At 42.1% G+C, this 26997-nt stretch overlaps 1 protein-coding gene and 2 long non-coding RNA genes across 3 annotated transcripts; all 3 read left to right on the top strand.

The window, feature by feature from the left end:
• The first annotated feature begins 3105 nt into the window (after positions 1-3105).
• Positions 3106-19328, top strand: eif6 (eukaryotic translation initiation factor 6). Its single transcript, XM_034227219.1, has 7 exons — positions 3106-3217; positions 4385-4524; positions 8192-8277; positions 13521-13696; positions 16655-16831; positions 17211-17395; positions 18800-19328. Exons 2-7 carry the CDS (start codon positions 4418-4420, stop codon positions 18807-18809), a joined length of 741 nt encoding a protein of 246 aa, XP_034083110.1. The 5' UTR covers positions 3106-3217; positions 4385-4417; the 3' UTR covers positions 18810-19328.
• LOC117553336 lies at positions 4535-5529 on the top strand. The gene is made up of 2 exons (XR_004570118.1): positions 4535-5036; positions 5395-5529. It is a non-coding gene; the product is annotated as an uncharacterized LOC117553336 (long non-coding RNA).
• LOC117553337 lies at positions 6277-7373 on the top strand. The gene is made up of 2 exons (XR_004570119.1): positions 6277-6732; positions 6783-7373. It is a non-coding gene; the product is annotated as an uncharacterized LOC117553337 (long non-coding RNA).
• Positions 19329-26997: the final 7669 nt, after the last annotated feature.

The following is a 26997-nucleotide window of genomic DNA, read 5'->3' as shown; positions in this document are numbered from 1 at the left end:
ACTTCTTACATGTTGAACTCAAATACCGGTACTTTCTACTTCTCACATGTTGAACTCAAATACCTGTACTTTCTACTTCTTACATGTTGAACTCAAATACCTGTACTTTCTACTTCTTACATGTTGAACCCAAATACCTGTACTTTCTACTTCTTACATGTTGAACACAAATACTTGTACTTTCTACTTCTCACATGTTGAACTCAAATACCTGTACTTTCTACTTCTTACATGTTGAACCCAAATACCTGTACTTTCTACTTCTTACATGTTGAACACAAATACTTGTACTTTCTACTTCTCACATGTTGAACCCAAATACCTGTACTTTCTACTTCTTATATGTTGAACTCAAATACCTGTACTTTCTACTTCTTACATGTTGAACTCAAATACCTGTACTTTCTACTTCTTACATGTTGAACTCAAATACCTGTACTTTCTACTTCTTACATGTTGAACTCAAATACCTGTACTTTCTACTTCTTACATGTTGAACCCAAATACCTGTACTTTCTACTTCTTACATGTTGAACTCAAATACCTGTACTTTCTACTTCTCTCATTTTCCAAACAGCTGGTTCCTTTAGTCTGAATGTGTGTTTGATGCGTGATCATTATTCTTTAGAGTCATTGCGTGCCTATTGATTTGAACACGTTCCGTGTATCCATCATTTCCTGGTCTTCTCTAAAGAAGAGGGACCAATGGAAACGTTGTCATGTTGCCGTTGTTCAGCATGGAAACATTCATTAGCTAACAATGACATTATTATTCTATTAATATAAAGGGAGGTCAGGTACTCTTTAAAACAGCTGCTAGTTATGGGTACTTTTTACTGAAGTACATTTCAAAGTTCTTTACTTTTACTTGAGTGAAGAAGTTTAGTCAGTACTTCTACTTTCACCAGAGTATTTTAAACACGAGTATCGGTACTTCTACTTGAGTAAAGGATGTGTGTACTTTTGCCCTCTCCGTGCAGGAATGAGTCCTAAAACCATGAGTCTGCATTTTACCACTTCTGGATTCCTTCGTGTGCAGGTCAATGGTTTCTGAATGGGTATTTGCTCTGTTATGCAAGGCAAGGTTCCTTTATTGCCCAACATTAGCATTTAGCTTAGCAGTTGAAATGATAGGTGTTTATGGTGACGTGAAGTCATGTGACCGTGCAGTAGTTCCTTTATAGCCCAACAATGGAGAAATCCCATTGGATTTTGATGGAGTGCCTTCTGGGTCGGTCTAGATGTCATCCCTGCACCACACATCTATACTGCACTGTCATGGTTCAGGTACAGGTGTCAAGACATTTGATACTATTACACTGGGTAATATAAATCAGTTGAACCTTTACTTTGTCAAAAAGAAGTCCCAGGCTCCTATTTGTGCAACACACAAAAATACTTAACCTAGAAAAAGACATATTGGTGCAAGTGAGTTGCAAGAATAAAGAAAATGGAATACATGTAAAGTAGATTAAGATAAACGCAGAATGTAAAGTGTTGTAAGGCCAGATGTTGAGTGTGAGAAAAACAGCAAGGAGTGAGACCTCTCATGTGCTCAGACCATCTTGTCTGCCCCCCAAACTGCTGCAGTGACGTCACACAGGTGGCGAGCTAATGGAAGTGTCAACAAACAAGACGTCACACTGCGCGGCCGACGTGATTGGCTCACAGCCCGCAGTTGCTATGCAGGTTAACTTCTTTAAGTCTTTCTGAATGGCTCATGCACGGGCACGGGCACACACACACACACACACACACACACACACACACACACACACACACACACACACACACACACACACACACACACACATTGTTTGCATCTGGGCTGAAAAGAAAGCAGCAGGAAAATGTGGTGGAGACAGATCTGAAGCTATAAACACAGATATGAGATATATATATATATATCACACACATAAAGCTGTATAAACTGTGCACACAGACAAAAGAGAGCATTAAGAAAGATGAACTAAATATGTAAAATTCAATATTAATGTTAAATACACAAGTAGTTCTCATAGTGGTGAAATACTGATGAGTGAAAATACTTTATTTATCCTGCGGGAAATTGGGTTTTGTCAGTTGTAAAAATGAATCAAAAAGATTATATAAATATGTTTTATAAGTTAAATAAGTAAACATTTCTAGTAAAAGATAGAAACATTTTTAATTGGATGACCATATTTAATAAACGAAGAAGTTACAGTCAACATGTTATACAATATATAACATTATCATGTATATTACAATATATACAGGGAGAGACTAGGGCACAGCGCCATCTAGTGGCCTTCTTGAGAACAGGCTTAACCAAGGCATCACATGAAAGCTTATTTTCTGCTCTTTCTGGTTGGCCCATGAACTGTCAGAGATATTCAATCAGAAAGAGAATGATGGCGTCTGATCCAGAGGATGACTTGTTTTCACATAGGGGTTGCATTGTTTGGACCCTCACTGTAGCTTTCCAGTAGCTAGTTGGCCGGGTTGTCCACCCAGGTTGTGATCCTTGAAGGTCCTAAACATCATATCATTGGTTGACTTTGGGGTATTTTTCCGATGGATGTGAGATTTTCCCATAAATACAATTATCTGTGTGGAAAACTATATATTTTTTCCATCACCCTTGAAATAAATAAAAACGTCTTTATTTGTAATTGTTTTAATGTACTGTATACACTATGTGTATATGTTCAGCAGATTGGTATATTAGAGAGTATTCTATTGTGTCCTGTATACTTTATAATGTGTAGAATAGGTAGAACTCCTCTGAATATAGGTTACTGAAAATATGTATATATTGGTTTTATTTTATTTTACATTTGTAATGTTTATCTATAAATGATTCTATTTTTTGAAGTTATTTTGTAATTCTCGTAGATTGACGGTCAAAATGCTGCGTGTGTGTGTGTGTGTGTGTGTGTGTGTGTGTGTGTGTGTGTGTGTGTGTGTGTGTGTGTGTGTGTGTGTGTGTGTGTGTGTGTGTGTGTGTGTGTGTGTGTGTGTGTGTCTGTGTGTGTGTGTGTGTGTGTGTGTGTGTGTGTGTCTGTGTGTGTGTGTGTGTGTGTGTGTGTGTGTGTCTGTCTTTATCCCGAAGTTGCATGTGTTGTTTATATGACGCATGGTACGTCCTCCGTCATCACGTTGACCCGGAAGCGGAATTACAACACGTGTGTTTTCTGAAGAGAATCACCACGCATGTTCAGAGAACCGAACTCAGGTAACTAACTTACTTATCTCTTCTTTTCAGCGGCTATAGTAAAACACCACCGAGGAGTGATTTGAAGCTGTTTCTTAACAACAACAGGAGATCATCTCACACGTGTTCCTCCCTGACTGTTAAAAAGAGAAAACTACTTAAACGTGGCTAGCTTTAGCCGGCTAGCTGTGTGCTAAACTGTCACTACTCGTTTCTCTTAATTTCAGTATTTATTGAAAAACAAACACCCTTTGTGAAGTAGTTTGAAGCTCTTTGTTGACCGTACAAAGAGCTAGTCTCACACGTGTTCCTCCCTGACTGTTAAAAAGAGAAAACTACGTAAACGTGGCTAGCTTTAGCCGGCTAGCTTTGGGCTAAACTGTCCAATAAGATGGACATGCAGGTGTTATGGCAGCACCAGAGTAAAAAGCATAGGAGTCATTTACGCTGGGAACATGTCCAAATAACTTTTTAAAGTCTAACTTGTTATAAATGTTCTGAAAAATAGCGTGGATAAAGAAATATAATCTTGTTTATTCCACACATGGCAGTTATTAAAACAAACGATGTGCACTGTTTGTGAGCATGGAGTAAAGGAGCAGGGAGAAGAACATCGCATTGGACCTGCCCTACTAATACAAGAACACTGGCTTCTGTTGTGCATCTCCAGAAACAGTTTGTTCACACTTGGTGGCTGTAATTCTGGGGACCCAAGATGTGCATTTTGGACATATCCGTAAACTTTGAATAGAAAATGTATAAACGAGCATTGTTGCTGCAGACACTGCACTTTAAAGTAAACTACAAACAACTCCTCCTCACTCTACTGACTCTAAAAACATGCTAGTGTTGTTTGGCTGAAGTAAATGTCTTTTTGCTTTATTCTTTTTCTCAGAGTCCCAGAATGCATTATTTACATTTAAAACAGCACCACATGGGGTCCGTTTACAGACATGTCACCTTTCTCACAAATGGTCAGTTTGCAGCTTTGTGTTTGTCCTAAAATAAGACAGATTATCGGCTTCCTCATTCATTTCCCACACATATACCTGTCTCCAGGTGTTGCTGGCAAACAGCAGGGAAACTAGTGTGTACAAAAAAAGGTATCATCCAATACAGTTTTGTTTCTATCTGTCCCCACCCCTTTTTTTAAACACTGTTTAAAGCCATGTGATTTATGTGTTGCAGGATATATACTGAACCTCCCCTCTGTCCGTCATCATGGCTGTGAGAGCGTCTTTTGAGAAGAACAACGAGATCGGCTGCTTCGCTAAACTCACCAACACGTACTGTCTGGTGGCCGTCGGCGGCTCGGAGAACTTCTACAGGTAACACACCTGAGATATTAGTGTGGTGGCAGCTCATAGAGAACTTCTACAGGTAACACACCTGAGATATTAGTGTGGTGGCAGCTCATAGAGAACTTCTACAGGTAACACACCTGAGATATTAGTGTGGTGGCAGCTCATAGAGAACTTCTACAGGTAACACACCTGAGATATTAGTGTGGTGGCAGCTCAGAGAACTTCTACAGGTAACACACCTGAGATATTAGTGTGGTGGCAGCTCAGAGAACTTCTACAGGTAACACACCTGAGATATTAGTGTGGTGGCAGCTCATAGAGAACTTCTACAGGTAACACACCTGAGATATTAGTGTGGTGGCAGCTCAGAGAACTTCTACAGGTAACACACCTGAGATATTAGTGTGGTGGCAGCTCAGAGAACTTCTACAGGTAACACACCTGAGATATTAGTGTGGTGGCAGCTCATAGAGAACTTCTACAGGTAACACACCTGAGATATTAGTGTGGTGGCAGCTCACAGAGAACTTCTACAGGTAACACACCTGAGATATTAGTGTGGTGGCAGCTCATAGAGAACTTCTACAGGTAACACACCTGAGATATTAGTGTGGTGGCAGCTCATAGAGAACTTCTACAGGTAACACACCTGAGATATTAGTGTGGTGGCAGCTCATAGAGAACTTCTACAGGTAACACACCTGAGATATTAGTGTGGTGGCAGCTCACAGAGAACTTGTACAGGTAACACACCTGAGATATTAGTGTGGTGGCAGCTCAGAGAACTTCTACAGGTAACACACCTGAGATATTAGTGTGGTGGCAGCTCAGAGAACTTCTACAGGTAACACACCTGAGATATTAGTGTGGTGGCAGCTCATAGAACTTGTACAGGTAACACACCTGAGATATTAGTGTGGTGGCAGCTCAGAGAACTTCTACAGGTAACACACCTGAGATATTAGTGTGGTGGCAGCTCATAGAGAACTTCTACAGGTAACACACCTGAGATATTAGTGTGGTGGCAGCTCAGAGAACTTCTACAGGTAACACACCTGAGATATTAGTGTGGTGGCAGCTCACAGAGAACTTCTACAGGTAACACACCTGAGATATTAGTGTGGTGGCAGCTCACAGAGAACTTCTACAGGTAACACACCTGAGATATTAGTGTGGTGGCAGCTCACAGAGAACTTCTACAGGTAACACACCTGAGATATTAGTGTGGTGGCAGCTCAGAGAACTTCTACAGGTAACACACCTGAGATATTAGTGTGGTGGCAGCTCAGAGAGAACTTCTACAGGTAACACACCTGAGATATTAGTGTGGTGGCAGCTCATAGAGAACTTCTACAGGTAACACACCTGAGATATTAGTGTGGCGGCAGCTCATAGAGAACTTCTACAGGTAACACACCTGAGATATTAGTGTGGTGGCAGCTCAGAGAACTTCTACAGGTAACACACCTGAGATATTAGTGTGGTGGCAGCTCATAGAGAACTTCTACAGGTAACACACCTGAGATATTAGTGTGGTGGCAGCTCATAGAGAACTTCTACAGGTAACACACCTGAGATATTAGTGTGGCGGCAGCTCATAGAGAACTTCTACAGGTAACACACCTGAGATATTAGTGTGGTGGCAGCTCACAGAGAACTTGTACAGGTAACACACCTGAGATATTAGTGTGGTGGCAGCTCACAGAGAACTTGTACAGGTAACACACCTGAGATATTAGTGTGGTGGCAGCTCACAGAGAACTTGTACAGGTAACACACCTGAGATATTAGTGTGGTGGCAGCTCACAGAGAACTTCTACAGGTAACACACCTGAGATATTAGTGTGGTGGCAGCTCAGAGAACTTCTACAGGTAACACACCTGAGATATTAGTGTGGTGGCAGCTCAGAGAACTTCTACAGGTAACACACCTGAGATATTAGTGTGGTGGCAGCTCATAGAGAACTTCTACAGGTAACACACCTGAGATATTAGTGTGGCGGCAGCTCAGAGAGAACTTCTACAGGTAACACACCTGAGATATTAGTGTGGTGGCAGCTCAGAGAACTTCTACAGGTAACACACCTGAGATATTAGTGTGGCGGCAGCTCATAGAGAACTTCTACAGGTAACACACCTGAGATATTAGTGTGGTGGCAGCTCATAGAGAACTTCTACAGGTAACACACCTGAGATATTAGTGTGGTGGCAGCTCACAGAGAACTTCTACAGGTAACACACCTGAGATATTAGTGTGGTGGCAGCTCAGAGAACTTCTACAGGTAACACACCTGAGATATTAGTGTGGTGGCAGCTCATAGAGAACTTCTACAGGTAACACACCTGAGATATTAGTGTGGTGGCAGCTCATAGAGAACTTCTACAGGTAACACACCTGAGATATTAGTGTGGTGGCAGCTCATAGAACTTCTACAGGTAACACACCTGAGATATTAGTGTGGTGGCAGCTCACAGAGAACTTCTACAGGTAACACACCTGAGATATTAGTGTGGTGGCAGCTCAGAGAACTTCTACAGGTAACACACCTGAGATATTAGTGTGGTGGCAGCTCAGAGAACTTCTACAGGTAACACACCTGAGATATTAGTGTGGTGGCAGCTCAGAGAACTTCTACAGGTAACACACCTGAGATATTAGTGTGGTGGCAGCTCAGAGAACTTCTACAGGTAACACACCTGAGATATTAGTGTGGTGGCAGCTCAGAGAACTTCTACAGGTAACACACCTGAGATATTAGTGTGGTGGCAGCTCAGAGAACTTCTACAGGTAACACACCTGAGATATTAGTGTGGTGGCAGCTCATAGAGAACTTCTACAGGTAACACACCTGAGATATTAGTGTGGTGGCAGCTCAGAGAACTTCTACAGGTAACACACCTGAGATATTAGTGTGGTGGCAGCTCAGAGAACTTCTACAGGTAACACACCTGAGATATTAGTGTGGTGGCAGCTCAGAGAACTTCTACAGGTAACACACCTGAGATATTAGTGTGGTGGCAGCTCATAGAGAACTTCTACAGGTAACACACCTGAGATATTAGTGTGGTGGCAGCTCATAGAGAACTTCTACAGGTAACACACCTGAGATATTAGTGTGGTGGCAGCTCAGAGAACTTCTACAGGTAACACACCTGAGATATTAGTGTGGTGGCAGCTCATAGAGAACTTCTACAGGTAACACACCTGAGATATTAGTGTGGTGGCAGCTCATAGAGAACTTCTACAGGTAACACACCTGAGATATTAGTGTGGTGGCAGCTCATAGAGAACTTCTACAGGTAACACACCTGAGATATTAGTGTGGTGGCAGCTCAGAGAACTTCTACAGGTAACACACCTGAGATATTAGTGTGGTGGCAGCTCAGAGAACTTCTACAGGTAACACACCTGAGATATTAGTGTGGTGGCAGCTCAGAGAACTTCTACTTCAGTTCAAAGCCGGAGTACCTTTCCACCACAAAGATTATAATACTACTGAAAATCTTGGCTAATTTAAACATCTTCAAGTGTTTTCAATGGTAATGTGACTATTGTTTCTAACATAATCATTCCCATAAGTAGAAGTACTTCAATATCAGTCAAATGGTGATTATTGTTCGTGTTTATTTATTGCTTAAAAACTTAAAATCTGATCTGAAACCAGTGCCCGTTGTTCTCCGTGTGACGCAGTGTGTTCGAGGGGGAATTGTCAGAAACCATCCCGGTGTTTCACGCCTCCATCGCAGGCTGTCGCATCATCGGGAGGATGTGTGTGGGTGAGTAACGAACACACACACCAGCATCTCTCAGGTCTCACCCCTTTCATCTGAACACAATGATTACAAAGGGAAACTGATCTCTACAAAACATTTAAGGTCCTGTGAATTTAACATATATATATATATATATATATTATGGCTGTCAAACGATTACAATTTTTAATCTGATTAATCACATTCGAACTATGTCCAAAATATGCCATTTCTTTATGTATATTGTTGGGAATGGAAAGATAAATGAAAGAAGGCGGATATATCCATTTAACACAGTATCTATGTTTATTATAACATTTTTCTGTGTGTCAAAATGAAAGACAGCCCACACACCTCATCAAACCGTGGGTCTTAATTCATTACGTGTTGATCTCTATCAACCCGTAATGTTGTATCGATGTATTGGGACTTCCTGCAACAACACCACGCCGTTATCTTGATTCTGATTGGCCAGAAGACATTATCAAAGATGTTCTATTGAGAAGACGATCGCTACGTGACAAAAGTTTTCAAACCCGTTTCTGGTCTTCGGTATTTCCAGACAAGTGGCTGAAATCAAACTGACTAACTGCTGTCTGTGCAATTTACTCCGCGCGAGTTGGCAGACTTTATTTTGATTACTTTAACATCATTTTTCATGGTGGGGCTAAGCCATTTCTTGGTATGGGTGTAGCCTACCCCAGCCATACCCTGGCGCTGCCACTGGTGGCACGTATGGGGCGGGCCATTCTGCACATGTGTTAAATGCGTTAAATATTTTTAAAGCAGTTAATTCAAAAAATTAATTACCGCCGTTAACGCGATAATTTTGACAGCACTAATTATTATTAATGCTGTCAAAATTATCGCGTCAAAGACATCTTTGATCATGTCTTCTGGCCAATCATAATCAAGATAACGGCGTGGTGTTGTTGCAGGAAGTCCCGACGGAGAATACTTTTGCTGTAGTACAGGTAACACATAACTGGTACGCAGGTTATGTGCGTAATCTGAAATGCGTACCGTCACTTGTGTCACAAAGCGCATTTGCGTACCGACGTACTTGTGAAGCTTTTCCAGAAGGCGGTTAGATCACCGGACGACAGAGTCGGTCTCCGTGTGCACAGACAGGGCTGCTGTTAACGTCGGTCTGTACAACGGAACTGTGCCAAAACTACGCCAACCGGCTGCGGAGGGAGACCCCCCCCCCCCCCCCCTTCACTGGAGAACTGCGCTAAAACAGCTGATCACAACGTTCACGCTCTGTGGTCACGAAGTACTCCACTAGCCGCCCCCCCCCCCCATTACGTGTTGATAGAAATCAACACGTAATGAAATAAGACCCCACGGTTTGATGTTTGATGATTGATAGGTGTGTGGGTTGTCTTTCCTTTTGACACACAGAAAAATGTTATAATAAACATAGATACTGTGCACAGTTAAATGGATATATCCGCCTTCTTTCATTTATCTTTCCATTCCCAACAATATACATAAAGAAATGGCATATTTTGGACATAGTTCGAATGGTGATTAATCTGATTAATACATTTTTAAGCTGTGATTAAAATGTGTAATCGTTTGACAGCCCTAATTATTATATATATGAGGTTGATTAAATGAACATTCTGGATGTGTTTTTATAAACTATTGACCATTTTTGACATGATGCTTTTTACCAAGAATGTGAGCAGAAGGCTTTCACATTTTGAAGACATTAAACAAAAAACATTAGCCTGAGTTATTTTAAGATGCAGTAGAACTCTGAAGTGCTGCAAATCAGAAGAGCAGTGGCGTTGTAAAGAGGTATTGATTCAAGACTGTCAGGGTCATGTGTGCAGAGCAACAGTGTAGGTAGGGCTGAACGATATACCGTGTCATGGCGATAAACGCAATATGCGCATGCGCGATATTCACACCGTAGGGACGTGCGGTTTTATTCATTTTTTTTTTAAAATGCTAACGCACTTTAGCACAGAACTCAAGATAAAGATACCCTTATCACTTATCGAAACTGCACATACAATATATCAGATTAAAGCTGAGACTCCACAGATTATTTAAGTATAGTATCTAAGCGATCCGATCTCGCGACAGGGGAAGCAAACACAGACATCACAACACGTACCTTTTACGGAGCTTTTACGGGAGATCGTCTCACCGTAGCTGTCAATCTGATCAAAAGACGTGTTCAATGGCATAAAACGAGAAAAAACGTGGCTGAATCGGTTGATCCATAGGTTGATAATGTATCTGTGGCTTTGAAGCAATTGTTTATAATCCATAATTCCATTTTTATGTAAAAATCGGAGCACAAAAGTTAGCTGCTAATGGTAGCCACCTTGGTGGTATACAGCTTCCGGTTTTGGCTACTCTCACTCCTTATTTGGTAATGTGTGTGTGTGAGACTGCCGCATATCCAAGACCGGAAGCAGCAGCCACTCTGGTGGCTACCATTAGCAGCTAACTTTTGCTCTGCGATTTTTACATAAAAATGGAATTATGGATTATAAATGAAATAATTTTTTTATACAGAGACGTTAAAAACCTATGGATTAACCGATTCAGCCGCGCTTTTTCTGGTTTTAATGCCATTGAACACGTCTTTTGATCAGATTGACAGCTACGGTGAGACGATCTCCCCTAGAAGCTACGTAAAGGTACGTGTTGTGATGTCTGTGTTTGCTTCCCCTGTCCGAGTTCGGATCACTCAGTGATGATACTATATACCTAAATGATCTGTGGAACCTCAGCTTTAATCGGATATCTTGTAAGTGCAGCTATGATAAGTAATAAGGGTACTTTTATCTTGAGTTCTGTGCCAAAGTGTGTTAGCATTTTTCGCTCGGGGGTCATTTAGATGCTTCTTATGAGACTTGTGTTTTGTTTTGGATAAAATGGTTTGTATCGTCAGTTAGCTGAGATTATTTCCGTTAATCTGGTATAACACATTAATAGGTTCTTAAATATTAAGATGCCCTGAGACACAGTGTCGTGAAAAAAAAAGTAAAGTACCCGCCGGGACTTTGGGACTTAACAGGTTAAAAAAAACGCAATATATATCGCAGGGGGGGGGAAATCGCAATGTCAGTTTTTTTCAATATCGTGCAGCCCTAAATGTAGGTGTGTCCATGAAGATCTGAGGTCACAGGCTCCTCCTCCAACAGCAACACGATAACACACTGAAAAGTAAACAAACACTGAAATAATACGAAGACATGGCAGCCATCATCACCGGCGGCGCGTTGTGCAAAATAACCAGAGGTCTAAAAGATCGAGTCTGAGGACAACTCGTATAATGTGCACTAGTGTAACGCACTAGAGAGGGACCTCGATTACTGTTAGAGAACTCTCCCTGGTCTCCGGCTTGAGCTTCATCTCAGGATCCATGTATCTGTGATCCTCTCCAGAATGGAAGGAGTCATCACATACAGAGCATCCACTAGTTCCTGAACAGTGTCCTTCACATGCTGATATCCAAGAGAGGGAGTTACACAGTCACAAGATGGAGGAATAGAAAGCAGTATTCAATGTAGGGCTGTGCGATTATGGCAAAAATCATAATCACGATTATTTGGGTCAATAATTGATATCACGATTATTTTGACGATTATTCATTGAGCATTTATTGAACTTTAAAACAAATAATATTTTACCAATAAACAAGATCAACAAATATGTTGGAGCGCACTTCCAAAACCATACTAAACATATATTATTAATATGATAAATAAAAATAAATTAGACCAAAATAAATGAAATCCAACATGTTGCAGTGCACTGTCACAACCTACTGAACACTCCTTAACATATAGCCAACATGTTGGTAAAACATATTCAACATATTCCACTCAGTTAAACGTTGAAGGCTGGCCAACCGTCATCCAGAAGTAACAGGAAATAAATGTTGAACTACAATTTAAGACCAAATAAAAATGTTTAGGCCACCATGGCAAATGCTGGTAGGGCTGCTCGTGTCATCTCTTAAAGATGCTTTGCAAGAAACACCAGCCTGTTTACATGGTCTGGTTTCAGAGATGAGCGCAGGCAGGGGACGATATTGCCACCTGTACTGAAGACCCTCAGCCACGCCCCGACACATGGGGTGACGCCGGCCAATCACAAAGCTTTGATGCGTTCAAGTGCATTATTCTGGCACAGGAAGATTATGTTACAGGACATTAACGATAAAACAGAATATTGTTGTTCTATTTTTAGACACATCTCGCGATCGACTGGTTGGGCACCCCTGGGCTAGACCATAGGTCTGTTGTGGTAGCAAAGTAGTCAGCTGAAGCCACATCTCTCTCAACTTCCCCACGGCATTTGTCACATAGCGCAGGCAGCGCAGACCTGCTGAAATAATACCGAGACGGCATCGCGTAACGCTTGTCCAACGTGTTGACAAGTTGCTTAAAGCCCTGGTTGCTAACAGTGCTAACTGGGCACATATCTTTAGCGATGTGAAATGTAATGGCACCTGTAATATCTCTGTGTCTCTGCGAGCTCGTCGCGTAGGCCGTTGCTCTGTACAATGCGTCCTGAATCGATGACTGTGATGATGTGGTGGATGAAGTCGAGCGGGCATCTGCTTGTTGTTGTATTACTGCCCGGTCGTATTGCACTTTGTGGTTGTATTTCAGAGGATTAAAGAGATTGGTTGTGTTAGCGTGTGGTGCCAACACAACCTGGTAACAAATCCTGCACTGTACTTTGTTTTGCTCCACGTCGGACTCCTGAAAGCCAAAGTACTTGCAAATAGTGGAAATAGTTTGACCCTTCTTTTTAACGAGTTGCTGCTCTTGTTCTGACATCTTCGCTCGCGCTGAACACTCACAACACATGTCACTCCCACGTGGCCGAGTGGGCTTTTAGGGAGGGGCGAAAGCGCACCCAGCTAAATAATCGTATTTTGTCAATTATGCTGTTTTCATAATCGTCGCAAGCCATAATCGTAATCGCGATTAAAATACGATTAATTGCACAGCCCTACTTCAATGTTTACTTCAGATTAGCTCCACGTCAGAAATGAGCATGCTTGATGTCTCTCTCCATAGAGGCTGAATCATCATGTTAATCACATAGCTATCATCTGCCTCAAACAGTCCTGATGCTCTTCTAGGTCATCACACATCCTGTCATGTTCACAGCTACAGTTGGGATACCTGTTATCACGTTACTCTCATGTTGGAAGAGGACATTCAGTGTTTCCCAACAGTTATCTTCCGGCTTGTGACCTGATGGTTTTGTGTCCGTGGTGCGTTCAGGGAACCGTCACGGCCTCATTGTGCCCAGCAGCACGACGGACCAGGAGCTGCAGCACATCAGGAACAGTCTGCCGGACGCCGTGCGCGTGCAGCGGGTCGAGGAGAGGCTGTCGGCGCTGGGGAACGTCATCGCCTGCAACGACTACGTGGCTCTGGTCCATCCTGACCTCGACCGGGTGAGACTCAACATTACACCACCATGTTCTTCATCATTTCAATATGAATACATGTCATCGGTTTGCTGCCGAGTGAAGTCTTGATGCAGCAAAATGTAAATGTTCCAGACATGTTTGCACATACATACCTGTACGCCTACTTTCAGTTTCATATTACTGCTTTCAACTAACCTAATAGAGTTATGTGAGATTTGTTGACATAACACATTCAATTAAAGCCAACGGTGCAGTTTTTCAGTGTGAGATTGTGTTACTGAAGCCTGACCGGAATACCATACTTTGTTTTGTCATATATTTGGCAGCAAACAATCAGTGTTTTTTAAGACGTAGTAATTGTACATCTTAAGTTTGTCCGTCCAAAAAGCCTAAAATAAAAAAAGTACGAACATTAGGGAGTGATCCGGACTTCAGTCAAATCAAATGTGGCCTCTGAGGTTTTACGAAATCAGTTCTCCATCGTGACACAAATGGTTCCAGCTTGTGGTTAAGAATACCATGCTTAATAGGGCTGCTCAATTGATCGTATTTTAATCGCAATTACGATTTATGGCTCGCAACAATTACGAAAACAACGTAATCTAAATAAAACGATAATCGTTTTATTATTGCTGCTATTTTTTTTTTGTTATTTTTTCAGTTGAGTTATACTTGAAGTTCAGGGGAATCAAAAACATCCTGTTCAAAAATGTTTCTCCAATAAATGGATGTTTTCAAAGCAAATGGATCATCGTTTTTAATAATCGTGATATCAATTATTGACCCAAATAATCGAGATAATGATTTTTGCCATAATCGAGCCGCCCTACTACTTAATCACAAACATAGTCATGGTGGGAAAGAACATACAAAACAGTATATATATAATAAGGATAAATAAATGAACTTAAAGGGTGCGTGATAGATGTTTTGCTCCAAACACCAAACAGATGATGCATCCGGGTGAGACTGAGATCAGGAACTCCTTCTCAACACGTTATAACTTAGAGCAGTCACATGCTAACAGGAGGCAGACAGTGTGGTGCAACATCACTTCATTTAGTAAAAGACAAAGTAGGTCACTTGGTTACATCCCACCACTGCCGTTTAGTAGTTCTCTGCTTTTAACCCATCCTAACCCCCAGGAGTCTGGCCCCCAGGAGTCTGGCCCCCAGGAGTCTGGCCCCCAGGAGTCTGGCCCCCAGGAGTCTGGCCCCCAGGAGTCTGGCCCCCAGGAGTCTGGCCCCCAGGAGTCTGGCCCCCAGGAGTCTGGCCCCCAGGAGTCTGGCCCCCAGGAGTCTGGCCCCCAGGAGTCTGGCCCCCAGGAGTCTGGCCCCCAGGAGTCTGGCCCCCAGGAGTCTGGCCCCCCAGGAGTCTAGCCCCCAGGAGTCTAGCCCCCAGGAGTCTGGCCCCCAGGAGTCTGGCCCCCAGGAGTCTGGCCCCCCAGGAGTCTGGCCCCCAGGAGTCTAGCCCCCAGGAGTCTGGCCCCCAGGAGTCTGGCCCCCAGGAGTCTGGCCCCCAGGAGTCTGGCCCCCAGGAGTCTGGCCCCCAGGAGTCTGGCCCCCAGGAGTCTGGCCCCCAGGAGTCTGGCCCCAGGAGTCTAGCCCCCAGGAGTCTGGCCCCCAGGAGTCTGGCCCCAGGAGTCTGGCCCCCAGGAGTCTGGCCCCCAGGAGTCTGGCCCCCAGGAGTCTGGCCCCCAGGAGTCTGGCCCCCAGGAGTCTAGCCCCCAGGAGTCTAGCCCCCAGGAGTCTAGCCCCCAGGAGTCTGGCCCCCACGAGTCTGGCCCCCAGGAGTCTAGCCCCCAGGAGTCTAGCCCCCAGGAGTCTGGCCCCCAGGAGTCTGGCCCCCAGGAGTCTGGCCCCCAGGAGTCTGGCCCCCAGGAGTCTGGCCCCCAGGAGTCTGGCCCCCAGGAGTCTGGCCCCCAGGAGTCTGGCCCCCAGGAGTCTAGCCCCCAGGAGTCTGGCCCCCAGGAGTCTGGCCCCCAGGAGTCTGGCCCCCAGGAGTCTGGCCCCCAGGAGTCTGGCCCCCCAGGAGTCTGGCCCCCAGGAGTCTGGCCCCCAGGAGTCTGGCCCCCAGGAGTCTGGCCCCCCAGGAGTCTGGCCCCCCAGGAGTCTGGCCCCCCAGGAGTCTGGCCCCCAGGAGTCTGGCCCCCAGGAGTCTGGCCCCCAGGAGTCTGGCCCCCAGGAGTCTGGCCCCCAGGAGTCTGGCCCCAGGAGTCTGGCCCCCAGGAGTCTAGCCCCCAGGAGTCTGGCCCCCAGGAGTCTGGCCCCCAGGAGTCTGGCCCCCAGGAGTCTGGCCCCCAGGAGTCTGGCCCCCAGGAGTCTAGCCAGCTATTGCACAGCGCCCGGGGAGTGAGGGGGGAAGGGGGGGGTCCGGTGCCTTGCTCAAGGGCACCACGGCAGGGCAGGAGGTGAACTGGGACCTCTCCAAGTAGCAGTCCACACTCCATAATTAGGTCTGGTCGGGGACTTGAACCGGGGACCCTACGGCTCCCAAACCCTCTGAGGCGAGAATGGGTGATCTGTTTGGTATTTTGAGCCAAACATGTTTTTATATGTATTTATCTGAGACCTGTAATACATGCCTAAAAATAGAATAATAGGAGACCTTTAATAGATGGGTTGGCTTGTAGGTATTTCTCACGTGTAAATGTTCCCGTGTGATGCATGAACTCTCCCTTTGTGGACGTACATGGCATCTTTACATGAATCACATCAATCTGTTCATAGTTCTTTTCAGCAACATGACACAAAACACAGATGAGAAAGAGACTGTGACCAATCAGGGAGTAGACATTTCTTTACAGCCGAGTTCTGGATGTGTGAAAACAAAGCCTGGCCTTTAGGGCTTCACGGAGTGAGTCCACACATTGTGTTTCTCCTCCCTGTAGTCTTTGATAACCGGACAGAAAACATGGAGGTGGTTTGCCTTCTGGTTACCACAGCTCCAAATACTCTGTTCTCATCGTGGTGCTGTGTGCAGGAGACGGAGGAGATCCTGGCGGACACCCTGAAGGTGGAGGTCTTCCGTCAGACGGTGGCTGAGCAGGTTCTGGTCGGGTCTTACTGTGCCTTCAGTAATCAGGGAGGCCTGGTCCACCCCAAGACATCCATCGAGGACCAGGACGAGCTCTCCTCCCTGCTGCAGGTCCCTCTGGTGGTGAGTGGACTCAATCAATCACTTTATCAATCAATCACTTTATCAATCCCACCATTGGTTATGAGCAGCTCATGAAATGAACACAGGCAGGAAGAAAACACAAACACCTGTGAGCAGAGAGGGAGAAAGTACACACATCCTGTACTCAAGTAGAAGTACAGATACTCGTGTGTAAAAATACTCTGGTAGTACTGACTAAAGTGTGTTGTACAGTGTGTGTAGATGCGGCGGACAGACGGGTCTCAGTTGGTTTGGGTTCCCCTGGTTACTTTTAATACTTGTAAATGAAACTTTCGGCCCGTATTTGTCATTTGGGATTTGCAGTCTTTTCAGCATTCACGCTGCAATGTCTCCAGCTAACTTGTGGCTTCCTGTGCAGGCGGGCACGGTGAACCGAGGCAGCGAGGTGATCGCCGGGGGGATGGTGGTGAACGACTGGTGTGCGTTCTGCGGCCTGGACACCACGAGCACCGAGCTGTCCGTCATCGAGAGCGTCTTCAGGCTCAGCGACGCAGCGCAGCCGTCCGCCATCGCCACCACCATGAGGGACTCGCTCATCGACAGGTAGGAACTCTTTACTCCCCCAGCAGGTACAAGGTGATGCAATACAACAACTACAGAACATAGTGACACCACAAAGAAAAACACTTGATCTACCTTTCTTACCCAGCAGGTACCTTCTCTCGTCTGTGAACCTGTGCCGTTTAAACTACTGCGTTTCCCCAGGGGGTTAATAAAGCTCCATCTTCAACAACTACAGAACTTTGAAACCCACAAACAGAAACTCTGCCAATTTGCTATGAATAACGTACATCTTATTAGACGAGAGCCGATCGTAACACACTGACTCATTTGCACCGGAACATCACACACACACACTCATCCTCACTGACACACACACACACACTCATCCTCACTGACACACACACACACACGCACTACCACCTGTTCATGTAATAGCTTTTAAGAAATATTACAATAACAGACAAGATGTTGTGTAAAAACTAACGGATTGAATTCCTTTAATTCCAGAATTTGTGAAATAATGTCCAAATTGGGATTCAATAAAGTCCATCTAATCTGAAGGAGCCGTACACTGAGCTCTGTATGAAGAGCTTTTTAGCCATTATTTCCTCTAGGGCTGCTCAATTAATCGTATTTTAATCGTGATTATGGCTTGCAGCGATTACGAAAACAACGTAATCGAAATAAAACGATTATTTTTTTATTATTACTTTTTTTTAATTATACTTAAAGTTCAGGGATGTTTTCAAAGTAAATGGATAATCGTTTTTAATAATCGTGATATCAATTATTGACCCAGTGGAGTGAGTGGAATATGTTTGGCCAACATGTTGCTCTAAGGAGTGTTCAGGTTGCACTGCAACATGTTGCTCTAAGGAGTGTTCAGGTTGCACTGCAACATGTTGCTCTAAGGAGTGTTCAGGTTGCACTGCAACATGTTGCTCTAAGGAGTGTTCAGGTTGCACTGCAACATGTTGCTCTAAGGAGTGTTCAGGTTGCACTGCAACATGTTGCTCTAAGGAGTGTTCAGGTTGCACTGCAACATGTTGCTCTAAGGAGTGTTCAGGTTGCACTGCAACATGTTGCTCTAAGGAGTGTTCAGGTTGCACTGCAACATGTTTGTTGACCTTGTTTATTGGTATTTATTATTTTGATATTTATTTAAATGTAGACATGAATGTATAATTTATTTGATTTTGTATTGGTTTTTCAGTTGATTACCCTGAACGTATAATTCAACAGTTAAAAAGTTCAAATTATTATTTGTTTTAAAGTACAATAAATGGATGTTTTCAAAGTCAATGAATAATCGCCATTACAATTATTGACCCAAATAATCGAGATCATGATTTTTGCCATAATCGAGCAGCCCTACTTTCCTCCCTTCCTGTAGAAACCATTAACGTCTCTGTGGTTTCTAACCTCGGCTCTGTTTCCCCTCAGCATGGCGTAAGGATCGCAAGAGAACCAACCAGCTGCTGGACCTCGTCTCCCGACTCCTCACCCGCAGACATATTACAGTTATCCTGTTATCCTTCTTAATCTCTTACCTCTGTCATCAAACCCTTTCTGCAAAACACCCAGCACTTCCTCTCTAAATCTCTCCGAAGGACTTTGATTAATGAATACTATTATCCAAAACAGTGGAAATGCATTTAGTAGTTTGCTACAGAAGCTGTGCTTAAAAAACGTATTAAAAGTCAATTATTTCTGTGCCTGTTTCATAAAGAAAGTGTAAAAGGAAGCTTGTGTCGATACGACTGTATTATGTTTAAGAGATGATATGATAATGTAGTCAAACTGACGATGTTAGCATGCAGTACGACACACACACACACACACACACGTTTTCTGTATGAAATGAGACTGATTTCTCACTCGAACCGAAGGCCTGAACACCGTTTATTTTTAACGAACAGTACGTCTCGTCTGTCTTGTGAAAATAAAAATAAAATCATCCTCTTTTTATCCATTTGTGGTCTTTATGATTTCAGGGAGAGTTACGAGGAGTCTCGGTTGAACGAAGGAACGTTTAGTTGGTTAGAAAGGTATTTAAAGTGATTTCTGGGGCTGTGTTTATTTGTCAGATACAGCTACTGTTCAGATGAAGGGCTGCACAGTATAGCATCAAGTCAAATACAAGGGCGACTGTGGCTGCGAGGGAGTGCGGTCGTCTTTCAACCAGAAGGTTGTGGGTTCGATCCCGGCCCATGCAGTCAACATGTCGATGTATCCTTGGGCAAGATACTTAACCCTGAGTTGCTCCCGATGGCCAACGGTGTGTGAATGTTAGGTCCTAGAGCAAGTGGTACTGCTCTGTGTGAATGGGTGAACGACATGTAGTATGTAAAGCGCTTTGAGGGGTCGTAAAGACTGGATAAAGCGCTATATAAGTACAGTCCATTTACTGAAGTACTAAACCTCCAAATCTTAGAACAGTACTTTAGTAAATGTACTTAGTTAATTTGCACCACTGCATGCAATGACAAAAGACTACTCAATTACTTACATAAATCAATCATAGGAAGCGAAACCGTCTTCTCTCATTAACAGAATTAATGAATCTAAATCAGCTCGTACATGCTGCTCTAACATTGAGGTTTCAGTTTTAAAAGTATTTATAAAAGTTAATTTCACTCATGTGATTTTCTTTGCAGCAGTTTTACTTTGTAATTGAGATTTTTTGACGTAATGTGTGGAAACTTTCCTAAAGTAAAGACTGAATACTTATTTAAGACATCATCCTCTGATGCTTTGATGTAGTCCCTGAAGGCAGCATCTCCCTCGTCCAATGGGAGTGTGTGTGTGTGTTTTATCTTTATATTTATCTACTTTTACAATTTATTTTCATAGATTGTTTATGTTCGTTCCTTGTATGTGTAAACCTACCTGGCACTCGTGTGTCTTTGCTGCCCCCTGCTGGTGAACATGGGGTATTTATTTTATATATTTGAGTTCAGAGCTGTCCAAACTTATTCCTCTGAGGGCCATACACTAGAGGTGATGTATTTTGCCTCATAAGTGAAGTTATGGGTTAGAAAAATCAATCAAAAGAAGGGTAAATTATTCTTGATACTTGAGGTGGGAAGTAGTGGAGTACAAATACTTTGTTACTGTTCTTAAGTACATCTTTCTGGTATCAGTACTTTACTTATTTTTCTGACGACTTTGACTTCTTACGTTTTTAACCCAAATACCTGTACGTTCTACTTCTTACATGTTGAACACAAATACCTGTACGTTCTACTTCTTACATGTTGAACACAAATACCTGTACTTTCTACTTCTTACATGTTGAACACAAATACCTGTACTTTCTACTGCTTACATGTTGAACACAAATACCTGTACTTTCTACTTCTTACATGTTGAACACAAATACCTGTACTTTCTACTTCTTACATGTTGAACACAAATACCTGTACTTTCTACTTCTTACATGTTGAACACAAATACCTGTACTTTCTACTTCTTACATGTTGAACACAAATACCTGTACTTTCTACTTCTTACATGTTGAACTCAAATGCCTGTACTTTCTACTTCTCACATGTTGAACTCAAATACCTGTACTTTCTACTTCTTACATGTTGAACTCAAATACCTGTACTTTCTACTTCTTACATGTTCAACACAAATACCTGTACTTTCTACTTCTTACATGTTGAACACAAATACCTGTACTTTCTACTTCTTACATGTTGAACACAAATACCTGTACTTTCTACTGCTTACATGTTGAACACAAATACCTGTACTTTCTACTTCTTACATGTTGAACACAAATACCTGTACTTTCTACTTCTTACATGTTGAACACAAATACCTGTACTTTCTACTTCTTACATGTTGAACACAAATACCTGTACTTTCTACTTCTTACATGTTGAACACAAATACCTGTACTTTCTACTTCTTACATGTTGAACACAAATACCTGTACTTTCTACTTCTTACATGTTGAACACAAATACCTGTACTTTCTACTTCTTACATGTTGAACTCAAATACCTGTACTTTCTACTTCTTACATGTTGAACTCAAATACCTGTACTTTCTACTTCTTACATGTTGAACTCAAATACCTGTACTTTCTACTTCTCACATGTTGAACTCAAATACCTGTACTTTCTACTTCTTACATGTTGAACTCAAATACCTGTACTTTCTACTTCTTACATGTTGAACTCAAATACCTGTACTTTCTACTTCTTACATGTTGAACACAAATACCTGTACTTTCTACTTCTCACATGTTGAACTCAAATACCTGTACTTTCTACTTCTTACATGTTGAACACAAATACCTGTACTTTCTACTTCTTACATGTTGAACTCAAATACCTGTACTTTCTACTTCTTACATGTTGAACTCAAATACCTGTACTTTCTACTTCTTACATGTTGAACTCAAATACCTGTACTTTCTACTTCTTACATGTTGAATTCAAATACCTGTACTTTCTACTTCTCACATGTTGAACTCAAATACCTGTACTTTCTACTTCTTACATGTTGAACTCAAATACCTGTACTTTCTACTTCTTACATGTTGAACTCAAATACCTGTACTTTCTACTTCTTACATGTTGAACACAAATACCTGTACTTTCTACTTCTCACATGTTGAACTCAAATACCTGTACTTTCTACTTCTTACATGTTGAACACAAATACCTGTACTTTCTACTTCTCACATGTTGAACTCAAATACCTGTACTTTCTACTTCTTACATGTTGAACCCAAATACCTGTACTTTCTACTTCTTACATGTTGAACTCAAATACCTGTACTTTCTACTTCTTACATGTTGAACACAAATACCTGTACTTTCTACTTCTTACATGTTATGTTGAACACAAATACCTGTACTTTCTACTTCTTACATGTTGAACACAAATACCTGTACTTTCTACTTCTTACATGTTGAACACAAATACCTGTTAACCTTTCTACTTCTTACATGTTGAACACAAATACCTGTACTTTCTACTTCTTACATGTTGAACTCAAATACCTGTACTTTCTACTTCTTACATGTTGAACACAAATACCTGTACTTTCTACTTCTTACATGTTGAACACAAATACCTGTACTTTCTACTTCTTACATGTTGAACACAAATATCTGTACTTTCTACTTCTTACATGTTGAATACAAATACCTGTACTTTCTACTTCTTACATGTTGAACACAAATACCTGTACTTTCTACTTCTTACATGTTGAACACAAATACCTGTACTTTCTACTTCTCACATGTTGAACTCAAATACCTGTACTTTCTACTTCTTACATGTTGAACACAAATACCTGTACTTTCTACTTCTTACATGTTGAACTCAAATACCTGTACTTTCTACTTCTTACATGTTGAACACAAATACCTGTACTTTCTACTTCTTACATGTTGAACACAAATACCTGTACTTTCTACTTCTTACATGTTGAACTCAAATACCTGTACTTTCTACTTCTTACATGTTGAACACAAATACCTGTACTTTCTACTTCTTACATGTTGAACTCAAATACCTGTACTTTCTACTTCTTACATGTTCAACACAAATACCTGTACTTTCTACTTCTTACATGTTGAACACAAATACCTGTACTTTCTACTTCTTACATGTTGAACACAAATACCTGTCCTTTCTACTTCTTACATGTTGAACTCAAATACCTGTACTTTCTACTTCTTACATGTTGAACTCAAATACCTGTACTTTCTACTTCTTACATGTTGAATACAAATACCTGTACTTTCTACTTCTTACATGTTGAACACAAATACCTGTACTTTCTACTTCTTACATGTTGAACACAAATACCTGTACTTTCTACTTCTTACATGTTGAACACAAATACCTGTACTTTCTACTTCTTACATGTTGAACACAAATACCTGTACTTTCTACTTCTCACATGTTGAACACAAATACCTGTACTTTCTACTTCTTACATGTTGAACTCAAATACCTGTACTTTCTACTTCTTACATGTTGAACTCAAATACCTGTACTTTCTACTTCTCTCATTTTCCAAACAGCTGGTTCCTTTAGTCTGAATGTGTGTTTGGTGCGTGATCATTATTCTTTAGAGTCATTGCGTGCCTATTGATTTGAACACGATCCGTGTATCCATCATTTCCTGGTCTTCTCTAAAGAAGAGGGACCAATGGAAACGTTGTCATGTTGCCGTTGTTCAGCATGGAAACATTCATTAGCTAACAATGACATTATTGTTCTATTAATATAAAGGGAGGTCAGGTACTCTTTAAAACAGCTGCTAGTTATGGGTACTTTTTACTGAAGTACATTTCAAAGTTATTTACTTTGACTTGAGTGAAGAAGTTTAGTCAGTACTTATTTAAACACGAGTATCTGTACTTCTACTTCAGTAACGGATGTGTGTACTTTTGCCCTCTCTGCCTGAATATGCTTTAGGAAACATCACAGCTCTCCTTAGGTTTTCATGTATTGCGCTACAAAGTGTTGGCAGCTCATAACTTAAAACAGAAGCTTCTAATAAGGGGAAATATGAAGGGTCTATTCAAAGCTGGTCATGGAAATGTGTTTTTTTTTATCAATTAAGATTTCCCTCCGAATAATGGTCGAAGACTTGACTGATGATATTAATTTATTGAAATCTCCAATATCAACGTAAGAGCTATAAAGACACAAAAACAACAAATACATTTAGGCTCCATCCGTATTATAATCACTTTAGCATACTACCAAAAGTGAACTGTAAACAGCCAACAGAGCTACAAAACAGTTTATAAACGAATTAGGACACAACCTACATGTTTATATCATAGTTAATACCAACCTTGTGCCTCTTCGGGGGGTGCTAACACTTAAACATACACTTTAGCCTTTACAGGCCCGGCATATGTACTCAGTGGCGTAACTATCGACGGTGCAACGCACCGGGGCCCCGAGCCGGCAAGGGGCCCATGCAAAAAAAAAAGAAGTATATATATTTTTTAAATATTTTTTTTTGGGGCCCCAATGGCATTGACTGGTTCACGCAGTCTTAAAGTAACCAAGCAACCTAAATGCATTTGTAATTTGTCTGTCCAATGACCGTGCTCCCTTTCATGACATGTGATACCTTGTGTGACAACACACTGGCTGCTTCTCAGGTCGATTAAATGAAATCCTTGCTTCCCTCACTTGCGTCGTTTCCCTGCGTTTAGTCCCTCCCACAAGGGAAGCATGGAGGGACGCAAGGAAACCACGAGAAGCAGGGAAATTAGTTTTAAGAGCAATGGGACGTCCTTTCCTCCGGAGCGTCACGTGAAGCGACGTCCGTTTGTGATGACGCTGCACAGCTGATCGTCTGACAGCAGCTCTGTCCCCGTTATTTCCACACCCCCCCGCCTCTGTTAGTACACATTTACTGACACTAACATGTGTATCATCTGTTGTAGACCCCAATAAATAAAATAAAATAAGAACTAATTCTCAAAAAAGATAAACGCCATTCTTAAAATGTATAAACGAACAATAGTTTGATTAATATTGATCAGAGTGCACAATAGAAATAAAATAATTGAGAGAAGAAAAAGAGAGATGTTATCTATCAAAACCCAGTTAGATAACATTCATTGGATTGCACACTTTGTGTGTTTGTGTGGATATGTAGCACATTAACATTGTAATAGCACTTAATGACTGAATGGAAATGACAATAAATGAAAATGTAAAACGAAAAAAGCGATCATGAAAATGTTTCCAAAAAATGAATTAAATGATTTTTGACCACTTAGTTGTTCAGATATATCACATATTTGTAACTAAATGAAACATGAATTGAAACAAAACACGGTATAAACTGAGGAGTGACTCCCGTGAGGTTCATGTATTTTCTTCACTCTGCTCTCATGTCAAGAAGCATCAGATCAGTGCATGCACTGCCTCGTCCAATCAGTGAGCGATACACAGTAAGGGGGCGGGGTGAGTATCTGAGGATTTCATCGGAGGATGGTCTGGTGGTTCCTCGGTTATCGCTCCTCCATGATCGCTCCTCGATCCTCGATCCTCGGTCCTCCGGCAGAAATAAGAGCCATGGGACGCTACTCAAGATGGCGCAGGCAAATCAACTTCCGGTGAGACCGAGGACAGAGGAGCGAGGAAATGAAAATAGTCGACTTGAGAAGCAGCCACTCTCACTCCCTAAGCGTCCAGGAGCGACGTTTGGTCAGTGTCCGTGGCGTCCAGTTGTGACGCTCCTAGGCTCCTCCAGCGTCATAAAGGGACGCAAATAGCGTTCAAACTGATTGCAATGTATTCCCATCTGCGGCGGGATTTGACGCTCATGGAAGCACGGCATTCGTTTGTGTCGGTTGCCCTTAAAGGCAATGTGAGCGTCCATTCCCATTGGATAACGGAGAATTGTACACCCGGAAGTAAGTATTCCTCTTACTGTCGATTGATTTCACAGTGATATCTGCACTACTCATCGACTAAAAAACACCAGATTATCCTTGATAATTACACAACATTGATTGGTTTAAATTGTGTGCAATGCTTTTGTATTTTTCCCCTTCGATTCGGAGAAACAAATATGTTTTCGGAGTAAAGGATGGCAGAAGACACTACACTACCCAGAATCCCCAGCTATCGTTTGGACTACACCATGTGCTCTGTTTGACGTCACGTGATCTTCAAATTTCTCCCTGCAGAAAAAGAAAACATGGCCGAACTTCGTTTTATTCTCGGTGGAAAATGCCTATTTCAAAGTTAGTTTGGCCATTAAAATGCGTTTTGATGTCATTTGATGCGAGAAATATGAGTTGTTATTTCAGATTATGTGTGCAGTGGATGTACATGATCTTTAGTTTGCTAGTTATTACGAAGATTACTTCAGGAAATCGCGACGTTTTCATTGTTACCAAGGTGGTTGCTAGGGACGCTGCTATCGATATTATTTCTGTTATGTTGTGTAACTGTTTAATGGTGTTATCTTTATTGCTAGCCCCTTCCCCGTCAATGTATAGTGTTGGTCCACAGCGCAAACATATTAGTTTAACAAAATCCGCATCTAAAGATAGCCTACGTTATTTTCCCCTGTGCAATTCCAGTCTCACATCTCACAGCACATCGTCATTAACAAATACCGGAAACAGACCGAAAACATAAAAATATAATACTTTATTCCGAGTGTGCTTGCTTTTCTCTTTGAAAGTCATCACATAACGGCATTGTAATACACGGTTCAGCTGCATTAAATATTACATATCTGCCGTAGTTCTGTATTTATAGAGCCCTGATGAGAAGACTTCTCGACAAACATGAGGAACTGAAAACGTGACGTGGATCATAAATATATCAGCCATTAAACAACATCTTACATTTCTTTTCACACAATACGTCTCGTTGCAGTATCAACACTAATTCGGCTGACTTTTATATTTGATCCAATTGGTAGATAGGCTGTATTTACACCATAAAGGTGCACACCTGATATAAAGGGACACCTAGTGGTGAGATGGGCCGGAGAATCGGAGCAGCGGGAGCGGTACTGCAGTCGCTTTACCGCACCATTGTGACGAAAAGGGAGCTGAGCCAGAAGGCAAAGCTCTCTGTCTACCGGGCCATTTTCGTTCCTACCCTCACCTATGGTCATGAAGGAT

The sequence above is a fragment of the Gymnodraco acuticeps genome, unplaced genomic scaffold (assembly GCF_902827175.1).
Source record: "Gymnodraco acuticeps unplaced genomic scaffold, fGymAcu1.1, whole genome shotgun sequence".
In the NCBI taxonomy this organism is placed as follows: Eukaryota; Metazoa; Chordata; class Actinopteri; order Perciformes; family Bathydraconidae; genus Gymnodraco; species Gymnodraco acuticeps.
Note: the sequence above shows the minus strand (reverse complement) of the source record. Positions and strands in the feature narration are given on the sequence as shown.